The sequence below is a fragment of the Puntigrus tetrazona genome, chromosome 3, assembly GCF_018831695.1.
Source record: "Puntigrus tetrazona isolate hp1 chromosome 3, ASM1883169v1, whole genome shotgun sequence".
Lineage (NCBI taxonomy): Eukaryota > Metazoa > Chordata > Actinopteri > Cypriniformes > Cyprinidae > Puntigrus > Puntigrus tetrazona.
This window is the reverse complement of record NC_056701.1, coordinates 17,250,193-17,271,877: the sequence shown is the minus strand read 5'-3', so window position 1 is coordinate 17,271,877 and position 21,685 is coordinate 17,250,193. Positions and strand designations below refer to the sequence as shown.

Below are 21,685 nucleotides of genomic sequence, written 5' to 3'. Positions count from 1 at the left end.
ACTCACACATACATTATGAAGACACACTATATGCTGGATTGGTTTGTTGTTGCCAGATATTGCTTGAATGCCTTCTCTATAATTACAGCAAAGTTTTATGTCTCGGAGCCATTCGTCGTTGCACTCATTGACTTGTTTTTGGGAAAGTCTTGCTCTTGTTATTGACTTCTTCTTGAATCTCTGCCATGAGCCCCTCCCTCATCCTGTTCTCCTGAAACAATCAGGCAATTCTGCCATTACATCCCCTTGATAAACAACCGAGGTACATGCAGAGTTGCTGTGGGAAACGTTGTGTGTGGAAGTATTCAGAGTTATAAAAGGATGCACACAATGCAGGGTTATCTTGCTGTGAGGAGGCAACTCACGCTGCTGTGAATGTAATTTTTGCATGAATTACTTATACTACTATCATAGGCAAATCATAGGTTACATGACAAGTACATTTCCTTTTACCTAGACATGGAAACTTGCAATACTGACATATGGACAGCGGCTAAAAACGATTTGTGTATGAACAACAGATGCAAATGTGTATGAGTCCTGTATAAATAATGAAATCTTGGCATTAATATTTCAATGGCATTTTTAGATGGATAGATAGATAGATGGATAGATAGATAGATAGATAGATAGATAGATAGATAGATAGATAGATAGATAGATAGATAGATAGATAGATAGATAGATAGATACTTTGTTATATTTAATTAATTATAAACCATTGTGGAAAATGGTTTATTCCACTTGCCAAGGAATGCTTTTATTTATATGGTGGAAAAAAATAAAATGAATTATTATGTTAATTACTTGAAAGATAAATAGGTATAATTAGTAAAAAAATGATGTAATTTTGCTTTTTAATTACAAAACATTCATTTTATTGTTAGTGCAATTACAATTTTAATCTAGTTTCTTTGTACATAACACAATTCACAAACTTTAGTTAAAATGTGACCAATATGGCCCATAAAATGTCTGAAGACTAAAGACGAGGCGTCTCACAGCGCTTTTCCACATCTGCCTTGGAGACAGAGAGTGTCTTAGAAGAAGCATACCTGAGAAACACCAGTGTTTAATAATGCCTCTGGATCATGCATTATCTTTCTCAGTCTTGTAGATCTCAGCAACTGGCCATTAGAATGCTTTTAACTTCAAAGCACAGAGAGGCAATACAGCTTTGCGCTCTAAAAGCAGCATTTCCTCAAAAATGTTGTTCATTAAACTGCTATTTCTTTTACTTAACTGTCCTCACCTGCCGTTTACATGCAAAATGCAAAAAAAAGCCAAGAAATGAAAAATGTACACAACATGAAATCATCAATGCACCACGCATTTTTCTTTCTTATACTGAAAAATTCAGTCCGCCGCAAATGATCCACGGAGCTGCGAAGGAATTTATCTCGTTTAACTCTAGTTGTCCTAAGCATGTTTATCCAAGCGTTATGCAAGCACGGCAAGGCCTATAGACAAATAGCTCCGGTATATTATGCGATTTGTGCGAGTAGGTAAACAGCAGATGGCGAGGGAAGCCTTTTGAGCCCCTCGCGCTGTATTTACCTGCCCACCCGAATGACCCGTGTCATGCTGCACTCCTCATGCAGGCATAAGCAATTGTTAACCATTTGTATCTGCTTTTCACCGTTCCAGCTGAGCGCGAGGCCAGCCGAGTCATCCGCGGCTCGTAGGAAAATTAGCTTGTTTATCAGCGTTCTGTTTTCTTTTCCACCTCTCCCTCCCTCTGACATTTTAAATGTACACCATCCATGACTGATTCGCTCACAATCAAAATGAGTTCGACCTCAATCACAAATGAAGGTATCGCGCCTCCGTAATCTCCATATTTTCGCAATTACACATATAATGAGTTGCATCGCGCTTGATGAGGACAATGGCCGGTTATGTGCTCGTCTTAAATGAAGAAGGTTACCTTGAGCATCAGTCATCTGTCCTGTTGACGGAACGTTTCGTCCGGAGAAGCATGACGTGTTGCTATTAAACATCGTGGCATGCTGCTCGTTGCGCCTGTACTTTAGATGCTATTTACATAGGTGAGTCCAAGGTGATTCATTATGGGTTTTTTCCCCGTTTTGGTCGCTCTCAGCAAGTTTTTCTTTCTTTTTTTTTTATTCAATTCAACTTGTGAGCAAATAAACCCCGTCCCGGGCATCTTGTGTGCTTCATCGTGAACTTTAAATAGCAAGTCCTGAAGACCTTGAGAGGGCAAAAAATCTTTAGTCATTCATTACCGCACTGAGGAAGTGTAGAACATTGATGGAATGTAATGAAAACTAATACTCTTTCTAGTCACTGTGCTATCTACAGATGTGTTTTATATCCCATTACTGCTCTAGAAGTGGCCACGGCTCTATAGCATGTTGAGCAAAGCATAATCCATTGGGAAATTACCCATCAGAAGTGCAATACTGTTACAGAAATGAAATTACAGAGGCACTTGTGAGTGAGTGCGTGCATGCGTGTGCGCTGAGGGGCATGGAGGATATATGTACTCCATTTGATGTGTTCCACAAGGAGAATTCGAATGCGGCCCGGAGAGATGCTCATTTAAAATGTGTCCAACGTGCAATGATTGATTGGCTTGTGCTATCGCCATATTTGTGCGAGAGCGACAGCTGTCACTTCGGAAGACGTTCTGAATGTATATATTGAAAGAGACAACACTGCAATCAGCGGTATTGCTTCATCAACTACTTCATAAGTAAAACTGTATCAGTCGCTGTTAAAGCTTGTAGCATTTTTGAATAAAATGAACACTTAACTTGAATCCTTTACAGACAATGCACTCTAAAGGTATTTTATAGTGTATATAATTAAAGGAATGGTTATCAGAAAATTGGAAACGACTTAAAAGTTGCTTTTAGGTGAGAAAGAAATTTATCTACATCTCGGATGGCCTGAGTAAAAGAGTTCTCATTTTCGGGTGAACCATTCCTTATAATTATGTCTTTCAATGCAACTTTCAATGCATTGTATGAACTCATGCATAACTGTAATCAAAGTTATAATGCATTGTTATACATAGAAAACATAATGCTTTAAAACACATGACAAACTACAGTGACAAATATAATTTATTCATGAAAATATATATTACAATGTGCATTGTGAATATCTTTATAATGCATTACAAAAAGGCAACAAAAAGTTGTTAAATATTTAATGACATATCCAATATACGTTATAAATAAATAAATGAGCGACAGGGCCAGAGACTAGACAAAATCAACATAGAAACGTTGATTACAAATAGTCATGTAGTTGTCACTGTTTGACAGAAAATAAATAAATATATATATATATATATATATATATATATATATATATATATATATATATATATATATATATATATATTAAATCAGCATAAATAAATTACACACACACACACACACACACACACATGGGTTCCCATGATTTATTGGGAGGATCCATAGGCTTAATGCTATTGTGCTGTATAAAATATATTTATCTACAAACTATTTTATCAACCTATCCTAAACCTACACATAAACCTACCCCTCACACATTTTCCAAAGACTTCATTCTGATTTATAAGGTAGTTTCTTCATGGGGGCTGAAAATGTCCCCATAAGGACAAGGATTTTGGATATTATCATATTTGTGGGAACATTTTGTCCCCATAACGTAGGTTATACCTGACACACACACACAGCATTGTCACCTGTGAACTGAGGTGCAGTTCAATTTAATACAGTTTGATGGACAATGCTTATATTTCAGTTCCACAATCCCTCAGCATCTATATAATAAATGAAGCCCGTGCGAGGTGCTGCTGTATACAGTGTACCAAACAACACATGCAGTATTCAATCTATCGTGAGTATGTGTGCTGCCTCTGCACATTACTGTGCACTTTGAACCTCTAGCTGTGTTGGCAACCTTTTTTTTTTATATATACCCGTAGGTTTTGCAACATGAATTCAGGATGAAAGAAGACAATTTTGCAAAAATATCAGATTCAAGTTCTAGATATAAGCATCTGCAGTCCCTTATAAAAATAATTCAGTTCCACTGAACTACAAGCACGCTGACAGATGGTTATCCAGGAAGTCAATAATATACAATTATATGTGATCAGAATGTAGAGCAGAATATGTCGGTCACATTCGGGTGATGAGGAATTATAGATTGACTTTCTACCAAATGTAACAATGAAGCTGATTGTCTGTCAAATGATGTTTACAGTGTGGAACCTCCTTTAACAAAAGTTATTGCGGTTTTCATCATTGATGCCCCAGAGTAATATGATTCAATTTTTTATTTTAAGGTAATAATAAATCCATCCCATCAGCTGTGAGGATGAAGAGTGACCCATCAGGTGTCCTGCCTGTTGAATTGTCAGAAATTATGGTGTTAACAAAATAAGAGTGAATAACTTGAGCTCTTACCCGTTGCTTGTTGTTGTGTGGTAAATGTAATAATAATAATAATAATAATAATAATAAAGGAAATGAGAAAGAGAGAGAATGCTTTACTTTTTAAAAACACTGTATATAAATATATAGCAATCGTTATATATAAATATATGCGATTGCACAAAGTGATTGCTGTTGTTCAGCGTGAAAGTGTGGAAAGTTTTTTAAAGGAATATTTCACTGAAAAAGAAAAGAAATGTAATCGTCTTCAAGCCATCTGAGATGTCAGTTATTTCGCTTTTTCTTCAGCTTTTGAATAAAACATCAAAAGTCCACACAAAGTCCATTCAAGCTGATTATATAGCCGTGTTTTGCAGATTATCGTCATGTTATTATCATCTGTTTAGGCTTTCATTCTGACGGCACCCATTCACTTTAGAGGACCCATTGGTGAGCAAGTGATATAAACATTTCTCCGAATCTAATGTGTCAGTAGTTCTGAGAAAGTGCGCGCGAACAGGTATTTAAACTCTGGAATCTCTGGTTTGTGGCAGGTTTAACAAAGACTCAGATTTATTTATTTATTTTCTGCTCTGGTAAAAGCTAGAAAAGGTCAAACACAATGAAGAAAGCAAACATTTCAAGAATTACATAATAAATAGTGCAGAACATTTTGACAGGCTTCAGCTAAAGTTAAAGACCTGCTCTTTAACCGCTGTGCCCTAAAGTAAGACCTTCAGCATACAACGCTTTAATTCAGTCAAAATCGCTTAACTAAAGTTTATATTTGGCTTTAGGTGATTGAGTGCATGCAGCTGCATGATTATATTATAACCAGGACCAATATATATATTGTATTTTTTTGCATCTTCATTTTTACCACTCTTCTTCCATCACTTTGTTTTTCCTCTGACTACTAACTTAACATTTTTTAATTAATGTAGCTTTTATTCTAATAAGAAACAAAGTTTATATATAACTTTTATACATAAACTTTGCTTATTTATAAAGTTTATGTATATATATTATTGATTGATATATGATATGAGATGTGATAAAAGAAGCTTATTTTAGTGAATGTTATGTAGAATTTACATTTAATGCCTGTGATGTTTATTTTATTTATTTATCGTGTTTGTGTGTGCACACACAGTCCCATAGTGTCTCAATTACGTAGAACTGAAGGCAAATTAATTATGTAGTCATAAATTTAGGTCAAATTCTTGTTGTGAGATTTAATGAGGGATCATACTGAATAGATCAGTATGAATAGATCATAGAGTGGGGAGCTTGCTAAATATTCATTTGTTTTGTCCTCCTGAGGCATGGATCACATCGCAATATAAGCCCAAAACAGAGATAGATATTTATTTAATTTCCTTCACTTATGAATGACTCTTTCCTGGCACACCGATTCATCTCCCAGTTTGATCTTGATGATAAAAAGTTGAACACAATACTTCATAGAGTGACAAACAGCTGACTGTAATCACTCAAAGCACATGCGTCTCTTATCACAGAAAATGCCATCATTAATATGGTGTACTTCCAGTGAGGCTTCTGAACATTAAATCACAGCAGGAAAGGTCATAGGATGCACTTTTTTTAAATTTTAAAAAGGATTTAAAATAATGTATTCATTTTATATATGTACTTCGGCATCAGATCATTAGCACATCTAGCATAGTACATATGTTATAGATATATGTCATATTGTGTTCAAAGTGCAAAAATCAAATCAATATCATAATAAAGTCTGAGTTATACTCCAGTATAATTTTTTTTTCATTTCTTAATTGCATTTCATAATAACAATATTATATTTATAAACATCATCATGCTTATAAAATAACCATTCTGAATTAAATTTACATCATAGACTATTTGATTCATTTTAATCTGAATATTTAGCCTGACTCACATCAAAACATTATATTACTTTTTTAGTTACTGATTTTTAAAAGTTTCAAAAGTTTAAAGTGTATTTAATCACAAAACCTGTAAGATTTTTCTTTTAAATAGCTTTTAAATATGTTATTCAAATATGTTTTTGAAACAATAATTTTCAATTACGTTTTATTTTTTCATTTTGATACCTAAATAAAAGTGTGCTAGATTTTTTGTTGTTGTTATGTAAAATATAAATAAATTAAGAAAAAAAAAAAAGAAAATTAAGGTTGAAAAAGTGGGGTTTTTTTTTTATTTTATATTTTTTTATATTATACCTCAAGGCTACCTTACTGCAAACAAAATTAAATATGCAAAAAGAAAAGAAAAAGAAAAATAAACAACAAAAAAAAAAAAAAAAAAAAAAAAAATATATATATATATATATATATATATATATATATATATATATATATATAATGCAATTATTAAAAAAGCCTTTGTACTTGCTAGGTACAGAGTGTAAAACTCTGAGTAAATGTATGGTAAAACAATACCCCAGGCTCAGCAGTATTAATGATATGCAGTGAACTCCTTATTAAAGTTCTAAAACAGTGCCAGGAGTAACACAGATGGAGTCAATTAAGCAACGAGCGTTCGTACACTAACACGTTTCATCTTTGAGCTTTTATCTCTAGTATGTTACTCCGTGGCTGTAATTAGCTGTATGCTTCCACTTGCAACATTATGTCCAGTCATAGTAACAGTTATTTTCACGTGTGATTTCAAATAATTTGCTACTCACTAGCTGAATCAATTCTTTACGTCCCGTGTCCTTGGGTATGGCGTTTAATAATGAAGACTGCGTCATGTTAACCGCTTCACGCTAATCTGCTTCTCTGGCTTCTGGTGTTTGCAGGGAGCTGATGCCGTCTACTCTGGAGGGACAGATCACGATGGAGAAGACGCCCAGCTACTTCGTGACAAACAGCGCCCCGAAGCGAATCCACACGATGGCGAGAGACATTAAGCTAATCATAGTCGTCCGCAACCCGGTCACCAGAGCCATTTCGGATTACACTCAGACGCTCTCCAAGAGGCCCGAGATTCCCACTTTCGAAGTGCTGGCCTTCAAGAACCGAACGCTGGGCCTGATCGACGCCTCGTGGAGTGCCCTGCGAATAGGGATCTACGCGCTTCACCTGGAGAGCTGGATGCAGTACTTCCCGCTCTCGCAGATGCACTTTGTCAGCGGAGAGCGGCTTATCGTCGATCCGGCCGGCGAGATGGCAAAGGTGCAGGATTTCCTGGGACTCAAGCGCATTGTTACCGACAAACATTTCTATTTTAATAAAACCAAGGGATTCCCTTGCTTGAAGAAGCCAGAGGACAGCAGTACCCCACGGTGCCTTGGCAAGTCCAAGGGCAGAACTCACCCCAAAATAGACCCCGATGTCATTCGCAGACTGCACAAATTCTACAAGCCCTTTAACATGATGTTCTACCAAATGACGGGGCAAAACTTTCAGTGGGAACTGGAGGAGGACGGCAACTCGCCTGGCTCTCGGGACTGAACCGCTGCTGCTCTCCGCACCACCAGCCTTCTCATAGCCCCTCATCAGCCGTTCCCTCGATCCGTGCTTCAACGCGCCAATCGATTATTGCTGTCTTTTTGCAAAAGTGTGTGTACCCATAGCGAGAGTGCTAATCTCTGATCTGCCCCAATACAAATGGTGTTCATGATGGCAAACATGGTTACTGTACATATTATCCCGAACATAAATATATTTATATTTGTCAAGAGAAGAGAATTTTATTCATTTTCTTCAGAACGAGTTGCTATACGAATCATGTCTTCTATGATGATGCATGCGATGAGTTAAGTGTCCTTACCCACCGTCACCCTGAGGGTTCTCTTTTTTCAATCTCTCTCTTTTTCTCGCACACCAGCAGTGAGTGCAGTACACTGAGTCTGATAACCGAGGTTATTTGTGGATTCGGAAGAGTAGAAACAACTACAATCAAATGCAGATCTTACCGATATGGTAATCCTCTAAAATAAGAATGTTTCAGCTATTTCTGCCCAATTTTATGCATACTGTTTTGTTTCGTGGCTAATAAAAATTCACATAGTTGGGTCCAAAAGCTTACGCTAGTATATGCATTTTAAAAAAATTATATACTGTATTTAATATTATAGTATCCAATATATTATCAGAACGACAGTTGTACTGCATATATTTAACTTTTTTTGGGGAGTTCTTTGTTTTTTTCAAATCTTAAAACATTTATGCCAAGGCAATAGGCTTTTGGACCTTATATTTTAAATAAATTAGCTCTTCATAACTCTTTATTTAATTAAATGTTCACTTACACTACTGTTCAAAAGTTTGGGGTCGGTAAGTTTTTAAAATGTTTTCGAAACACAGAGGATGCATTTATTTGTAAAAACAGTAATATTGTGAAATATTATCACAAGAGTCTAATAACTGTTATATTTGCCTATTTTTAAAAATGCAATCACTCTAGTCTTCAGTGCCAGATCTTTTCAAATCATTCTAAAATGCTGATTTGACTCTCAAAAATAAATAAACAAATTAAAATATTACTATAAATGTTGTAAAATGAGCTTCTTAATATTTTTGTATAAACCGTGGCACATTTTTTTCAGTATTTATTTGAAATATAAATCTTCTGTGACATTATGAAAGTCCTTCCTATTGCTTTTGATGCATATTGTCTAACAAAAATAATAAATAGCATTAGTATTAAAAAACAACATGTTAAAATGACCACATACTTTTGAATGGTTGTGTACTGTACATTGTAATAAAACAGGCTTTTAGACATCTAAAACTACTATTAATACGGCAATCATTCATTACCATGGTATATAAAGTACAGTATCAAGGTTACATACAGTACGTATAACTTGAATTATTTTCATTGTGTGAGTGTGGACTGAAGGAATGTCAGGTCTAAATGATGTGTGATATGGTATGTGAGTGAGTTAGCAGTATGTAGTATTTTTTTATTTGATTTCTTACACTGTGCAACATTGTGTGTATTTAATCACAACCTCAAGAGTGATGCCATCCTTTATGTAAGTTGATCGCAGCCACTAAAACTGTCATTATCACACTCACGGCTTATTTCAGAAGAATCCAAAGTGTTGCACATATGCTCCATTCCTGGGTTTTACCCTCCACATTTTTTTTTTTTTAAAGCAGTCGCTGGCACAGTGATACAGCAACATGATAATGAGTGTAGCAGCACTGCTGGCGGAGAGAGCAGCAGGGAGTTACCAAACATCTGCTGTAACAAAGTCCTCTGTCATTACAGACAAATACGACATTAAAAGAGATGCCTGTGAAAACCATCAAGGAAGTGAGATTTTTCAATGTGCAACTGATTGATACATTTCACGTTAAGGAAGATATAGAAATCACATTTCTGGGAATACTGCATTGATCTTGATGCTAAATGCTTTATTTTTTACCAAAAAGCCATGTTGTTTTCATAAACGCACTCTGCTAGCTGACGATATAGTGGATTTTGTTATATACTTGTGCACTTGATTTGGAGAGCCAAATGTTTCTCAGCATTAATGTGTAAGTCTTGGCCATTCATAACCCAAAGCAATGTTTCTCCATTGCCTTCATCTCAGATGTTGTTGTCATACATTAAAATGTTTTGCAAAGCACTGTTGCATGACCTATTCATGCCTAAAACTACTCTATAATGCCACTCGATACTTATTTATTTGGCAATTTAAGTCGGTGTTGTGCTATCTGATAATTTAAACCACACGACTCCAACTCTCAGCCGAAAAGAACGTTACATGAATAGCAAGCAGTGATTAAATGAAACAGCCCATTGGATAATTTTAAGAAAACATTAATTACATTTGTGCTATGACATTTAAAGTAAACCCTCAGGATACAAAAATGGAGATAAAGTAAATCTCACATGCCTCGCATTTAGAATGTATTATTTATTTTCTGTCGTTAATTGATTACAAACATTCAGGCCAGAATGAACTTTTAATAGGTAATGTGAATGGGAAAACTTTTCAGAGTTTACCTATTCCGCAGATTCTTTCGGTTAAAAAAGCAGAAATGTGGTTTGCGCGAATCTGGCTTGTTTGATAAGAAAATAACAGGGTGTCAATGTCCATTAAACATTGCTTTCGCATTCGCATGCTTTTCGAATTCCCCCTCCATTCAGTCCGTCTGCCGTGTCTGTGAACTGTTTAACAACTTCGACAATCAATGCAGTCAATAAATCAATAAACACGGTCTTAATACACATCCCTGGCCTGTACGGGCCCTCCCTCCGCACACCTCTCTGGCCGTGCCGAGCTTGTTGTATGTTCTCAGTGCTGAGCTGGTGTGTTTTTCGCCCGGGGGGAATGACAGACCTGAGAGATAGTTACACAGAGCAATTGGTTCAATCAGAGTAAGCGCTGTGCTGCCCTTTTATATCCCCCTGACTGAACACTGAAGCCTGAACCACAATATCCCAGGTCACCCGTTCTGCTTTGAGCCTCAGCTGTGTAGCTATCCCCCTGGTGCTCCGCTGAAAAGCGCTCTGATTTCAACTTTCTCTCCTCCATGTAACACACCTCCATTCTTCCTTCGACAATGGATCTGTGGAGTAAGACAGGTGGGAGCCGACCAGCTGCTTTTTCTTTTTCTTTCATCCTTTTTTTTATGATTTGTGCAAACCAAGCAGCACTAATGTCAAACACTGTGTCCTAACCAGGCATGATGCGCTAAATTGCTAAAAGGTTTCTGCTGGCTTTCTCACAAAAAGAGACATTTTGCAGGTGTTACTGTATTGTTTTTTTTTTTAGTTTTTTTTTGGATTTGGTGTCACGCTGAGTAGTCCTATCCATAACAAATTTTTGGTCCAAATTTTTGCTCCTCAAAACTGTATACAGAGTGCTTAATCCTGAAATCTGGAAACAACATGTTTTTCAGTTGCACTGTTACAGAGTCAGTAGGTTTTTAGCATGCTGTTTTGTTTTGTTTTGATGCTTGAAATAAGTCAAATATTTGCACTTTATAATTTACACCTCTTGAGCGTTTATGATTTTTGCTTAATAAACATCACCGCACAGAACAGCTAAACTCACCTATACGCACCTGCTCGTTTTTACGGCCTAGTTGTGCACTTTTTTCTTTTCTCATTTTTTAAACGAAGACTGGAAGAATCTGAAGAATCACGATGAACGAAACATGTAAGAATCGTAAAACTTGTTGGCCACAGAGCTTATTTTCTGCAATAATTCAAAAGCCAAATGGAAAATCGTACACGTTTTTTTTTTAAACGAACCAGGGTGATGCTGACTTCCATGCTGGCCTATAAAAATACATAAATCCTGCTGCACTCTAAAACATCAACAACTTACAAATGGGTAGTTGTGTCACAACATGATGCAATTGAGTTTTTTTGCTGGGAATTTCACTGGTTAGGACATGGTATAAACCTTTGCTTTAGTTTCATGAGGATAATTACTCAACAGAACGAGACTACAATCAACACACTGTGAAGAAAAAAAAAGAAGATATGAGTATTTGGTGTGAAAATACTCAAGGTTTGAATAAGCTGCGGCAGTGATAAGGTTCTCGCAGATATTTTGGAATGTACAGCTTCATGAATATTCTATGTATTTGCACACTGATCTAGAAAAAAAATCTGCTATGATGTAAATATCAGAAGTGTATAATGTACATATGCAGCCAATTCTTTTTCAAACAGAAAATAAAAGTGGAATGAGAGCCACCGAGGTCTCAGCCTCCTGCGTGTGTGTGTGTGTGTGTGTGTGTGTGAAAGAGCTGATGTGCTGCTGTTATGTACTGGCAATGCTTTTGCTGACTCAGTGAGCAAAAAGATAGAAACAAGAGCTTTGAAGCTCAGAAGTGCGGTGAGAAAAGAAACCAGAACCTCTGAGAGTCCAGGGGAAAAAGAGGCAAAACTTGAGAGGAATTAAATTTCGATTACGCTACAGTCTTTCATTTCTGCTCTCCGACAAGAGACATTTCTTTGGTGTCCTTTGCGATTATAAAAGAGGGATAATACAAATCCTACCCTCTTTTGACACTGTTATTCCAGAGCTAAACCTGAGGTTTTACATTTAAATCAGACTCTGATATTGTCAAACGTACAGCAGGAGGGCTTCAGTCGAGTCAAATACCCACCGTGTGAACAAAAGCACTAGGTAAACTTTTCATAGCATGAATCATTGAGCATACATTTACATTACTTTCCCTTATAGTATAATAATATTACTAATAATAAACTCTATGTATTGTTATTTTTGTCTATTTGTATGCCTTCACGTTAGATTTAACATAGACTCGATATACAATCCTAATGTGTTTTGTGTGTTTGCTTAAAAGTCCAATGATATCATGATCTATAGACATTAGGAACAAAAGTTTACACATTGGGAAATAAAAATTTACTTGAAAATTGGTGGAAATCTACTTGAAATATTGAAAAGTAGTGCCTTAAAATAATGTGGTACTCTTGGTGGCCTTACTGACAAAAAAAGCAAAAAAAGGATCTGAAAGATTTACAATTATTAAAACAAAAAGGCACACACAACTTGGAAATATTTGAAGACGAGAAATGGTGTGATGCTCAAGTTTCGCCTTTTCTGTTGTTCATGTGAGGAAATTAATTATTGCAGTCTCTAAAACGCAATATAACTCATCAATGGATGGCAGCGTTCTCAGTACTAAAGGTCACGAAGAGCAGTGATGCTAATGCTAGCTAAACAACTATTAAAAGCAAGTTGTTCAGAGAAGCATTTAAAATAATTTAACAGTAAATTCTTCTTTCTTTACCTAAACCCAGACATCTTTCCAAAAAGACTTTCTGTGGATTAAACTTTAAAAAACCTACAGTCCTAATTTTAGCCTTTGATTTGAACTGTTTCTTTTGCTCAACCCCTCAGGTATGCAGGGCCTGTTTTCAGAGAAATAGCTCTTTGATACACCCTACCAGAGATCGGTTGCATGAAAGACATGCAAAGCTGTCCTCCAATTGCCTGTCCCTATGGGGGGTTTATGGCGTGTGGTTCTGAGATGGACTGATCTCTGCTAGACTACAGGTGGAGTCGTTCGCTCCTATCAGAACCACTCCAGTTGGCCTGTTATCACAAGCTGTAAAAATCATTGTTGTGACAGTTAAAGCATGAGCAATCAAGTTGGTGGCATTTATATTGCAACGTAATAACAAGATGAACATTCAAATCCTTAGCTGGTTTATCAAACGGATGGCTTTTGGACATGCATTCACAATACATTATATATTTTTTCTATACTTGATCTGTGCGTATTTCTCCCCTGATTCACACGAGACCAACTTTTTATTTTTTATTTTGTACAAAATGTTTTTTACATTCTAAGATATTAATTTATGGACTGGAGTCACGTGGATTACTTTATAGATTAAGATGATATTTTATCAGTTGTTTGGACTTTCATTTTGACGGCACCCATTCACCAGAAGAGGATCTGTTGGAGAGCAAGTGTTGTAATGCTAAATGTCTCCTGAATCTGTTTGAATTTAAAAACAAACCCATCTACATCTTGGATGTAATTTTTCAGCTAACTTTAAGTTTTAGGATGAACTGTTCGATATTAAGGACTTTATTTGTACAGAATAGCATACATATATCACATTACTTTTTTTGTGAATTGTTTTACTTTACACAGAAAATACAACAGGTTACACCACAGTCTATAAGTTTGTACTGGGCTACAAAGCCTCGCTTTATTCCTCCGGTCATCAAGACAGTGATGTCTAAAAATGCATCATCCCACTAATCGATACTTCCAAAATGATCCTGGCTGTGGAGGTGTCTAGTTTCTTTATCCACCATTATTGGTAATAGTCTCATTAATAGAGTGTTGATTCATTTTCTGCAGAGTGGATATTAACCTTTTGCCAGTAAACATTCATTATGTTTGTGAGAGGTGTGTTCTGTGTGTGTGTGACGCTGGAATACCAAATGACGCTTGGGAGGATATTGCACTACAGCCTCTAGAAACTTACAGAGACGCACAACTTCCCCTGTTAAAGACCTTCATCTCGCAGCACGGTTAAGCAATACAGCAGAAATTGATTCAGTTGCTTTTGCCTCTGGAACATTTTGTATCAACTTATTTAAAAGTGCACAATCTGCAGAAAAGTGCAATTAAATGTGACAAATTAAGCTACATAGGAATATAGTACTGTGGCTAGAAGCACATAAGGCCCAGACAAATTGAGACAAGCTGTTCATGCACAAGACACTGTTTCTTGTGTCTCAGATTAAGCGATTGAGGCATTTTATTGTTGGATATAATAATGAACATAGCAAATCTGACTTGTCATTCTTGTCATCTGTCTGCTTTACCTTGAAAAAAATCAAACCCATGATTGACTTTCACAAGATCACTAATTTCAGGTTTTAACATAGGGTTTTACATAATGAACAGCATTTGGTAACACTTTGGAATATGGTTTCATCATTAATAAATAACTACACAAGAACACACGAGTAATGCAAAATTAGCACTCTAGTAACTACTACTAAATAACAAGAAACTCTGATTAAAGAATTAGTAAGTAATAGTACTTAGTTGAATGTGGTAGTTCACTGTTAGCTAATCAGTAACTATTCTTTTTTCATACTTCTCCAAGAACTACTAACTACTGTAAACAGGCTCATAATTAATATGAATAATACATAATGTATAATTAATTCTAAAGTGAAGGTCATGGTAACCCACTAGTAATGACTCAAGTATTACCAAATACTTCAGATGGAGTTACTAAGTTATTAAGGTCAGTATTCTACAGTGAAAAATATGTTAACTCACTAGTTATGACTGAAATCATTGTAAGCTTTTACAGGTTTTGTAAAGTATTGAATAATAGTTATTCAGGTCTTACTACATTTTTTGGATCAGTATTCTAAAGTTTAGATCATGATAACTCTCTATTAATTACTGAAGTCATTGTAAACCTTTGAGGTTTTTGTAAGGTTCTGGTTAGTAATCCACTTTGCTAGATTTAAATCATTACTAGTGGGTTACCATGATCTTCACTTTAGAATATGGATCCAGATAACTAGTAGTTTCTTCAGAAGGATGTAGTAACATTTGAGACATTACTATCCAAAAACACACACATCTCAAAAGCTTACAATGATGTCAGCTGACATTAGGCAGTTATATTTTTTCACTTTAGAATACTGATCCATATAGTTTCTTTAGAAGTAATACTTCAGTCATCACTAGTGAGTTACCATTATCTTAATTTTGGAGCTAATTATTTATTATGCATAATTCACATTAATTATGAACCCGTATACAGTAGTTTTTATGAGTTCTCCAGGATATATGAAAAAATTGTTAATTGTAATTGTGAACTACTAGTTTCACTAAAACCTACTGATTAAATTGTTAATCAGAGTTTCTTGCCAGGTATTAGTAGTTACTACAACATTAATAGCGCTTTAGTAATTTGTTCCTGTGTAGTTATTCGTTAACGAATGAACAGTACTCTAAAGTGTTATCCAATAGTCTAAGTTGCTTTAAATGCTAATGAGCTCTGCTGACTCTTCTGTGAAGTGACGAGCAGATTGAAAACATCAGCCGCAAAACTGGCTAACTAGCACATTATTAGAAAAGGTGATCACTTCTCACTTCTGTTGGTGAAGCTGGATCATGGATGATTCGTGTGAACACAGATGCGTCTAGGCAGATCAGGGATAGGTGCATTATTTTCAAAATTAAAGTAACATTTATCATCTGCATCTTCAGCAGCTTAGATGTCAGAAGTGAATGACTGCTGTATTCATTATTACATCCAACAAAATGGCTCAATTGCTGAATCAGAGACATCTAGTCTTCCCTGCACTCGGAGTGGACTAAAGACAGTTCACTCAGGGCAGGTCTAAGGTAAGACGGTCTTGTCAATCATCTTTCGTGGAACTACATAATTCTGCCAAGAATCTCAGAACAGCCTGATCTGAGAAAGAGGACTTTAAAACAGTGATTTGAAAAAAAAACTGGGTGGATCAGTACACTACATACAAACATCGACTAACATTCACATTCATATCGGTTACATGATAGAACCGATGCACCGACAATCAAATGCAAAATCATAGCTACTTTTAAAACTCACTGGATCTTTTAATCACATGTCCTTGAATATTATCAGGTACAAGATATATCAGGTATAAAAATAAAAATAAAATAACGTGAGTTGTGCTACAACCTGTATCGATTTCGGAACAAAAGAGATTCAGAGCAAGGACACTCAGCAGCACAATTCTTTATTCATGCGCTTTAGAGAGACATGGGAATATGTTTTGCTCCATTCCTGATCATTTTAAACTCTTTTAGATTGCTAATTTGCCCTCAATACATTTTTCACCAGGCTTTAATGGGTCCAAATTTGCATTATGGTTGCTTCTACACCCATAAAACGTAATTATCCTTTTTCACTCCCTGCTATATTCAATTGCGGTATTTCTCTAAATATGAAACACAAATGCATTTCATTCATAAATATGAGAATGTTTTAATTACTGGTGTTGAACATGAAAGTATCGACTGTAGCAACTAAAACTGTTACATCTATGCACTCTGGTTTCTAGACAAGCGTATACGTCCTTTCATTTTACACAAGAAAATGTTATTAATTTAAGAGCGTAAAAGCACTTCAGGCAAGACAGGTCTTTATGTGTGATTGCATGTTCTTCTCTCAGTGCTTCACCTTATGGACAAAGCTTTGCGAACATTTAATAAGTGAACAAAGCAACATCTTTATGTGTAATTTTAAGCATAGCCATTATTCCCTCATGCATTAGAGACATCTGCTATAATGCAGCTTTTTCCCAGGTCAGTCAGCCTGAGCTCTAAAGGAAACTAAACAAGCGTGGATAATGCGTTTTAAATGATTTTAGAAGCCTCAATTATTAAACAGCACCCAGCTCTGTTGTTTTATGTGTAGCTTGAAATGAGGACTAATATCGGAAATGTTAAATACTGTTAACTTCCACTTTAAATTGCCCGAAGCATTACTTTAATATTTAACAAGTTGCTTTTTCTGCTCTTATGTTTACAGTCATGGTATAATGTCCTTTAAGGTTTCCCCAGGCTTCAGAAAATTATATATATATATATATATTATTCATTAGTTTGTTTGTTTCTTTTGTTATTTATAGCACTTATAATTCTCCATTTCAATTCCTGTAGATTTTAATGGTTATAAGTGTGTATCTGACAGAATGTAACGGTATGTTGGGTGTTTTGTTACTTTTGCCATTACAGTATTTTAAAATCTCGTGTTATTTAAAGTTATGTTATATAAAGTTGTTTGGTTGTGTTATATTGGGTAGTTATGTTGCGATCAGTGCTGTCAACTGATAAAAAAAAAATTGTTGCACTTTTTTTCTGAAATGAATCGCAATTAATCATGAATAATCCCACATAACAAAAACTTTTACATTGCAGTAATTTCATATTCAATCTTCAAATGAATGTAGAAACTATATATTTATATTTGTGAAATATAAATGAAACAAATCTCAGTTATGAAAACAAAATAAATTACAAACGTAAACAAAAATCTAAAAAAATTAATTAATCAGAAAACACAACAATTATTTCGAAAACATCAAATGGCAAGAAATCAAAATAATCAAAATAAGTCATAAAACACAACAACACATCAGACAAACTGGAATAATTCGATGTTAAGATATTCATTAGATTTTGCTCTGTGTTATGTAAAGTTGGTATGGCATTTTTTGTTTGTTTGCTTTTATTACGTAAAGTTTTGTTCTGTGAGGTTTTAATGTTATACAGAGTCGTTGTTACAGCATGTTTCAGTATATAAAGTATTATTCTGGTATGTAAAGATATACAAAAAATGTCATAATTACGTAAAGTTGAGAAGATGTTATACTGATATGTTCTTTGAAACGGTTTACATAGCATTGCATATTATAAGACCTGTTCATTTTACATCTATAATGCAAGGCATCGGCGCCAAATTTTAAACCATGTCAACCAAAGTAGAGAAATCTACACATCACCGATTCTGTTCACATCTGTACAGTCTGAGAAGTGAACTCTCCGAAGAGTCTAATACAGGAGGGTCCAGTCACGGTAGAAGTATCTTTATGCAAATATATTCCACCTCAGGAGCAGAGACTTTCCCACCCTGATTAAATAGGCAAGAAATCCACAGCAGCCGTGATTCCTCCAAACACGGCAGAGGTCTTTGCCAATGGGCTGTGTATCTCTGTTGTATCTTGCCCTGGCAACACATAAATGATGCAAGACAAAGATACGCCAGATCTGATTGGTATGTGTGCCTGCACCCAAAGGAGGAATTTTAATAAGTTGTTGAATAGAGATTTACATGCTCTAGTATAACACAGTCTGTGTTTTCTTTCACTTCATTTGAGATGTTAGATGAGTGGAAACTTTCATTCTTATGAATAAACTTAATCTGAAGGGTTCTGAGTTTTGGTTCTAGCTATTAATTTCCTTCATTTTCTTTTCATATTTAGCAAAAACCGAACAGCATATTGCTTCGTACCTCCTTTTTTATCCTGCAGATCTTATCCTGAATGTCCTTGAGTCTCTAAAGACATTTAATGAGGTGGTATATTGATTTTGTCTGTGCGGAAGTATGAATACATAGGTCCAATGATAAAAAGCTCATGGACCTTAGCTTCAGAGTTTGGTTACTTGTTGGCCGAGCTTTTTTCCAATATAACTATTTTAACAATTCTCCACTTTACATTCAAGCTGTAAGATCGTACCCTGTTTCAGTAATGAACCTGTGTGGGATTATTTTCTAGCCAAGACCGAATGCTATTAGTCTGAGATATGTTGATGTATGCAACAAATAGATCTGTAGGGTTGTGAGGATTTGTCATAGTACAAATTGTTTTGAAAAACAAAAGACTGAAAACGAGCATAAATGCACTCACTGAATTGGAATTGAGCAGACCCCAAACAATTATACATGCCAAACTCGCTCTAGCAAACTACTAGCCAGCAACAATACGCTTCATCAACTTAAAAAAATAATAATAATTTGCACCCTGCAATATCTAACAAGATGAAGAGACTTCCCAACTAAAGTATATACAGTATCGTCTTCACTCACAGTTGCCGCTCTTTACCAGAATAATACACTCAGCATCTACTGCTTATTCGGGAAACGACCAAATGTTATTCAAACAGCTTAAAAAGTCTGCTTTACCCATTTGAATAGACAGCTTACAATGAATATATATATTGTACCAAAACTCATTTGAATGTTTTTTTTGGGGTGTTTTGGGTCTTCTGTCTCCATTGTGATAAATGAACTCAAATTCACAACAACAGCAATGACAAACTTATGAAATCTGTTATTTCATTTTATTTTAACCATTTGTTTGTCATAATTTTACTTTAAGGTTTGCTGTGTTGTGAGCTCATCTTTTATACGAAACATAATATCTCAGTTAGATTGTCATCGTTTAATCTTTCCTTTTAGTATTTGTGGAAGTATTGTTTTGTATAATTTTTTTTTTTTTCCAGAGCAACACATTACTGATTTTCTCTCAATTACTATGTTTCGGATTCAAACCCGCCTCAGGGTGGGAGTTTGCAGCTGCTGTCAGGATGTGTCTAAGTCTGTTTGTTTTGAACAAACAGATGTCTCTCAAAAGGAATATGAGATGCATTCACTTGAAAAAAAGGGGGAGTCTCGCAAAAGAATTGTTGTCTGCTGTGTTTCGAGACCGCTATGTTATATTCATGAATTCAGAGAATTCCTACATCACATATGGACGGTCTGGAACAGCGCTTATCACTTAATTGCATGGAAAACAGTCAGTGGAGGAAATCACTAGAGATCGTGGGTTTGACATGCAGAAACAGAAATCCCTAAAATCCATCCGAATGTCTTCTATTGAAAACAAGAGTCGCAGGCATCAAAATGTGTACTCAGATTTTGAAGTTTCAAAAATCCTTGAGCAAACCTTAGGGGTGCATAAAAGTTTTATGACCACATAGTAACAGAAAAATAGCAATAATAACACTCTCTCTCTCTCTCTCTCTCTCTCTCTGTCTCTTTCTGTCTTTTTGTGTGATTTTCCAGACTCGTGGTAAGATCATTAATCACTGGGCTGAGGTTGAGCAGAACGCAGAATGTGTTCAGTAAGGTTGTATTCTGTCCTCAATTATAATGTAAACACAGTGCTCACAGTAATGAAGCCATTGATCGGATTTTAGAGGGAAAACCCACTAATGCTGACAAAACAATGGACTTTAAAGGAATAATTCATCTAAAAATAAAAATTGTGAACTCACCTTCAGGCCATCCAACGTGAGTTTGTATCTTCTTTGGAGAAATTTAGCATCACATCACTTGCTCTCCAGTGGATCCTCAGTCAGCAGTTATATGTACTTATTGCTACATATTTCGTGGCTCGATAAAAAGTGCACCAAGGTAAGTTAATGCCATGAGACTAGGTATAAAACATCACAATAGTCCACTGTTTCCAATGCAAGTGCTGCAGTATGTGAATCAAAAATAACAATTTAAACTGCAAAGAATTTCTCTCTTGACAGAGAGCAAGTATACTAATATTTACTTTTCTCAACTAAACTTCTTCAATACCGTGAATATGCTACAGCCATTTAAGCCATTTGTATATATTTGTTTATAAAACATAAGATAGCTTGTGAGGAAGTTAATGATATGTTCAGAGCCTCTATAGAGTCTATACTGTGGTAAAGTTTTAACCTCCTTCTTAAGTGCTGCAGACTGATTTAATTGTACAGTGCCTACTGACAGACATTGAGCTATTTCAGTTTGAGTCTTTTATCAAACTAAAAACAACAGCAGTTTTTTTATTACACTTAGAAATGGCTTCTCTTTGCCTTTGGACCAAGAATAAATAAGAGTAAACAACTTCTGTACGAAAAAGTTATAAAAAGATAATAATAATGGTAACACGTGGCCTCTTGGGGCTTCTGTGGGTTGCTTTTTAAACGTTGATCGTTAAAGTTATCTAATATTTCTGAAAATGAATGAAACGATACTTTAAAAACTACACTTCCGGCAGCTCGACACATTAAAATACCTTTTTATTTTTACTTTTCATTTAAATGCACAATCCTTGCTCGGATGCTAAAAAGACCCCGTTGTGTGCTTAAACAACATTTGCTGTTTCATTGAAATGTGCAGAGCCAGTGGAAGAGAGAGGTTGTATTGCACATTAAAGGCTTTTGAGTTGTGTTTTCACATCAATGGTTACAGTGGTAATTACACAGTAAAACATACACAGTCCAGTGCACTAGATAAAAATAATCATACATTTATATAAAACT

At 35.4% G+C, this 21,685-nt stretch overlaps 1 protein-coding gene across 1 annotated transcript in view; it reads left to right on the top strand.

Moving 5' to 3' along the window:
* The window catches only part of hs3st4 (heparan sulfate (glucosamine) 3-O-sulfotransferase 4), an 88,801-nt gene extending 76,728 nt beyond the window's left edge, over nucleotides 1–12,073 (top strand). The window contains exon 2 of the mRNA XM_043228915.1: nucleotides 7,201–12,073. Coding sequence (XP_043084850.1) covers nucleotides 7,201–7,855 — 655 coding nt within the window. The 3' untranslated portion in view covers nucleotides 7,856–12,073. The remainder of the gene's footprint in view (nucleotides 1–7,200) is intronic.
* Nucleotides 12,074–21,685: the final 9,612 nt, after the last annotated feature.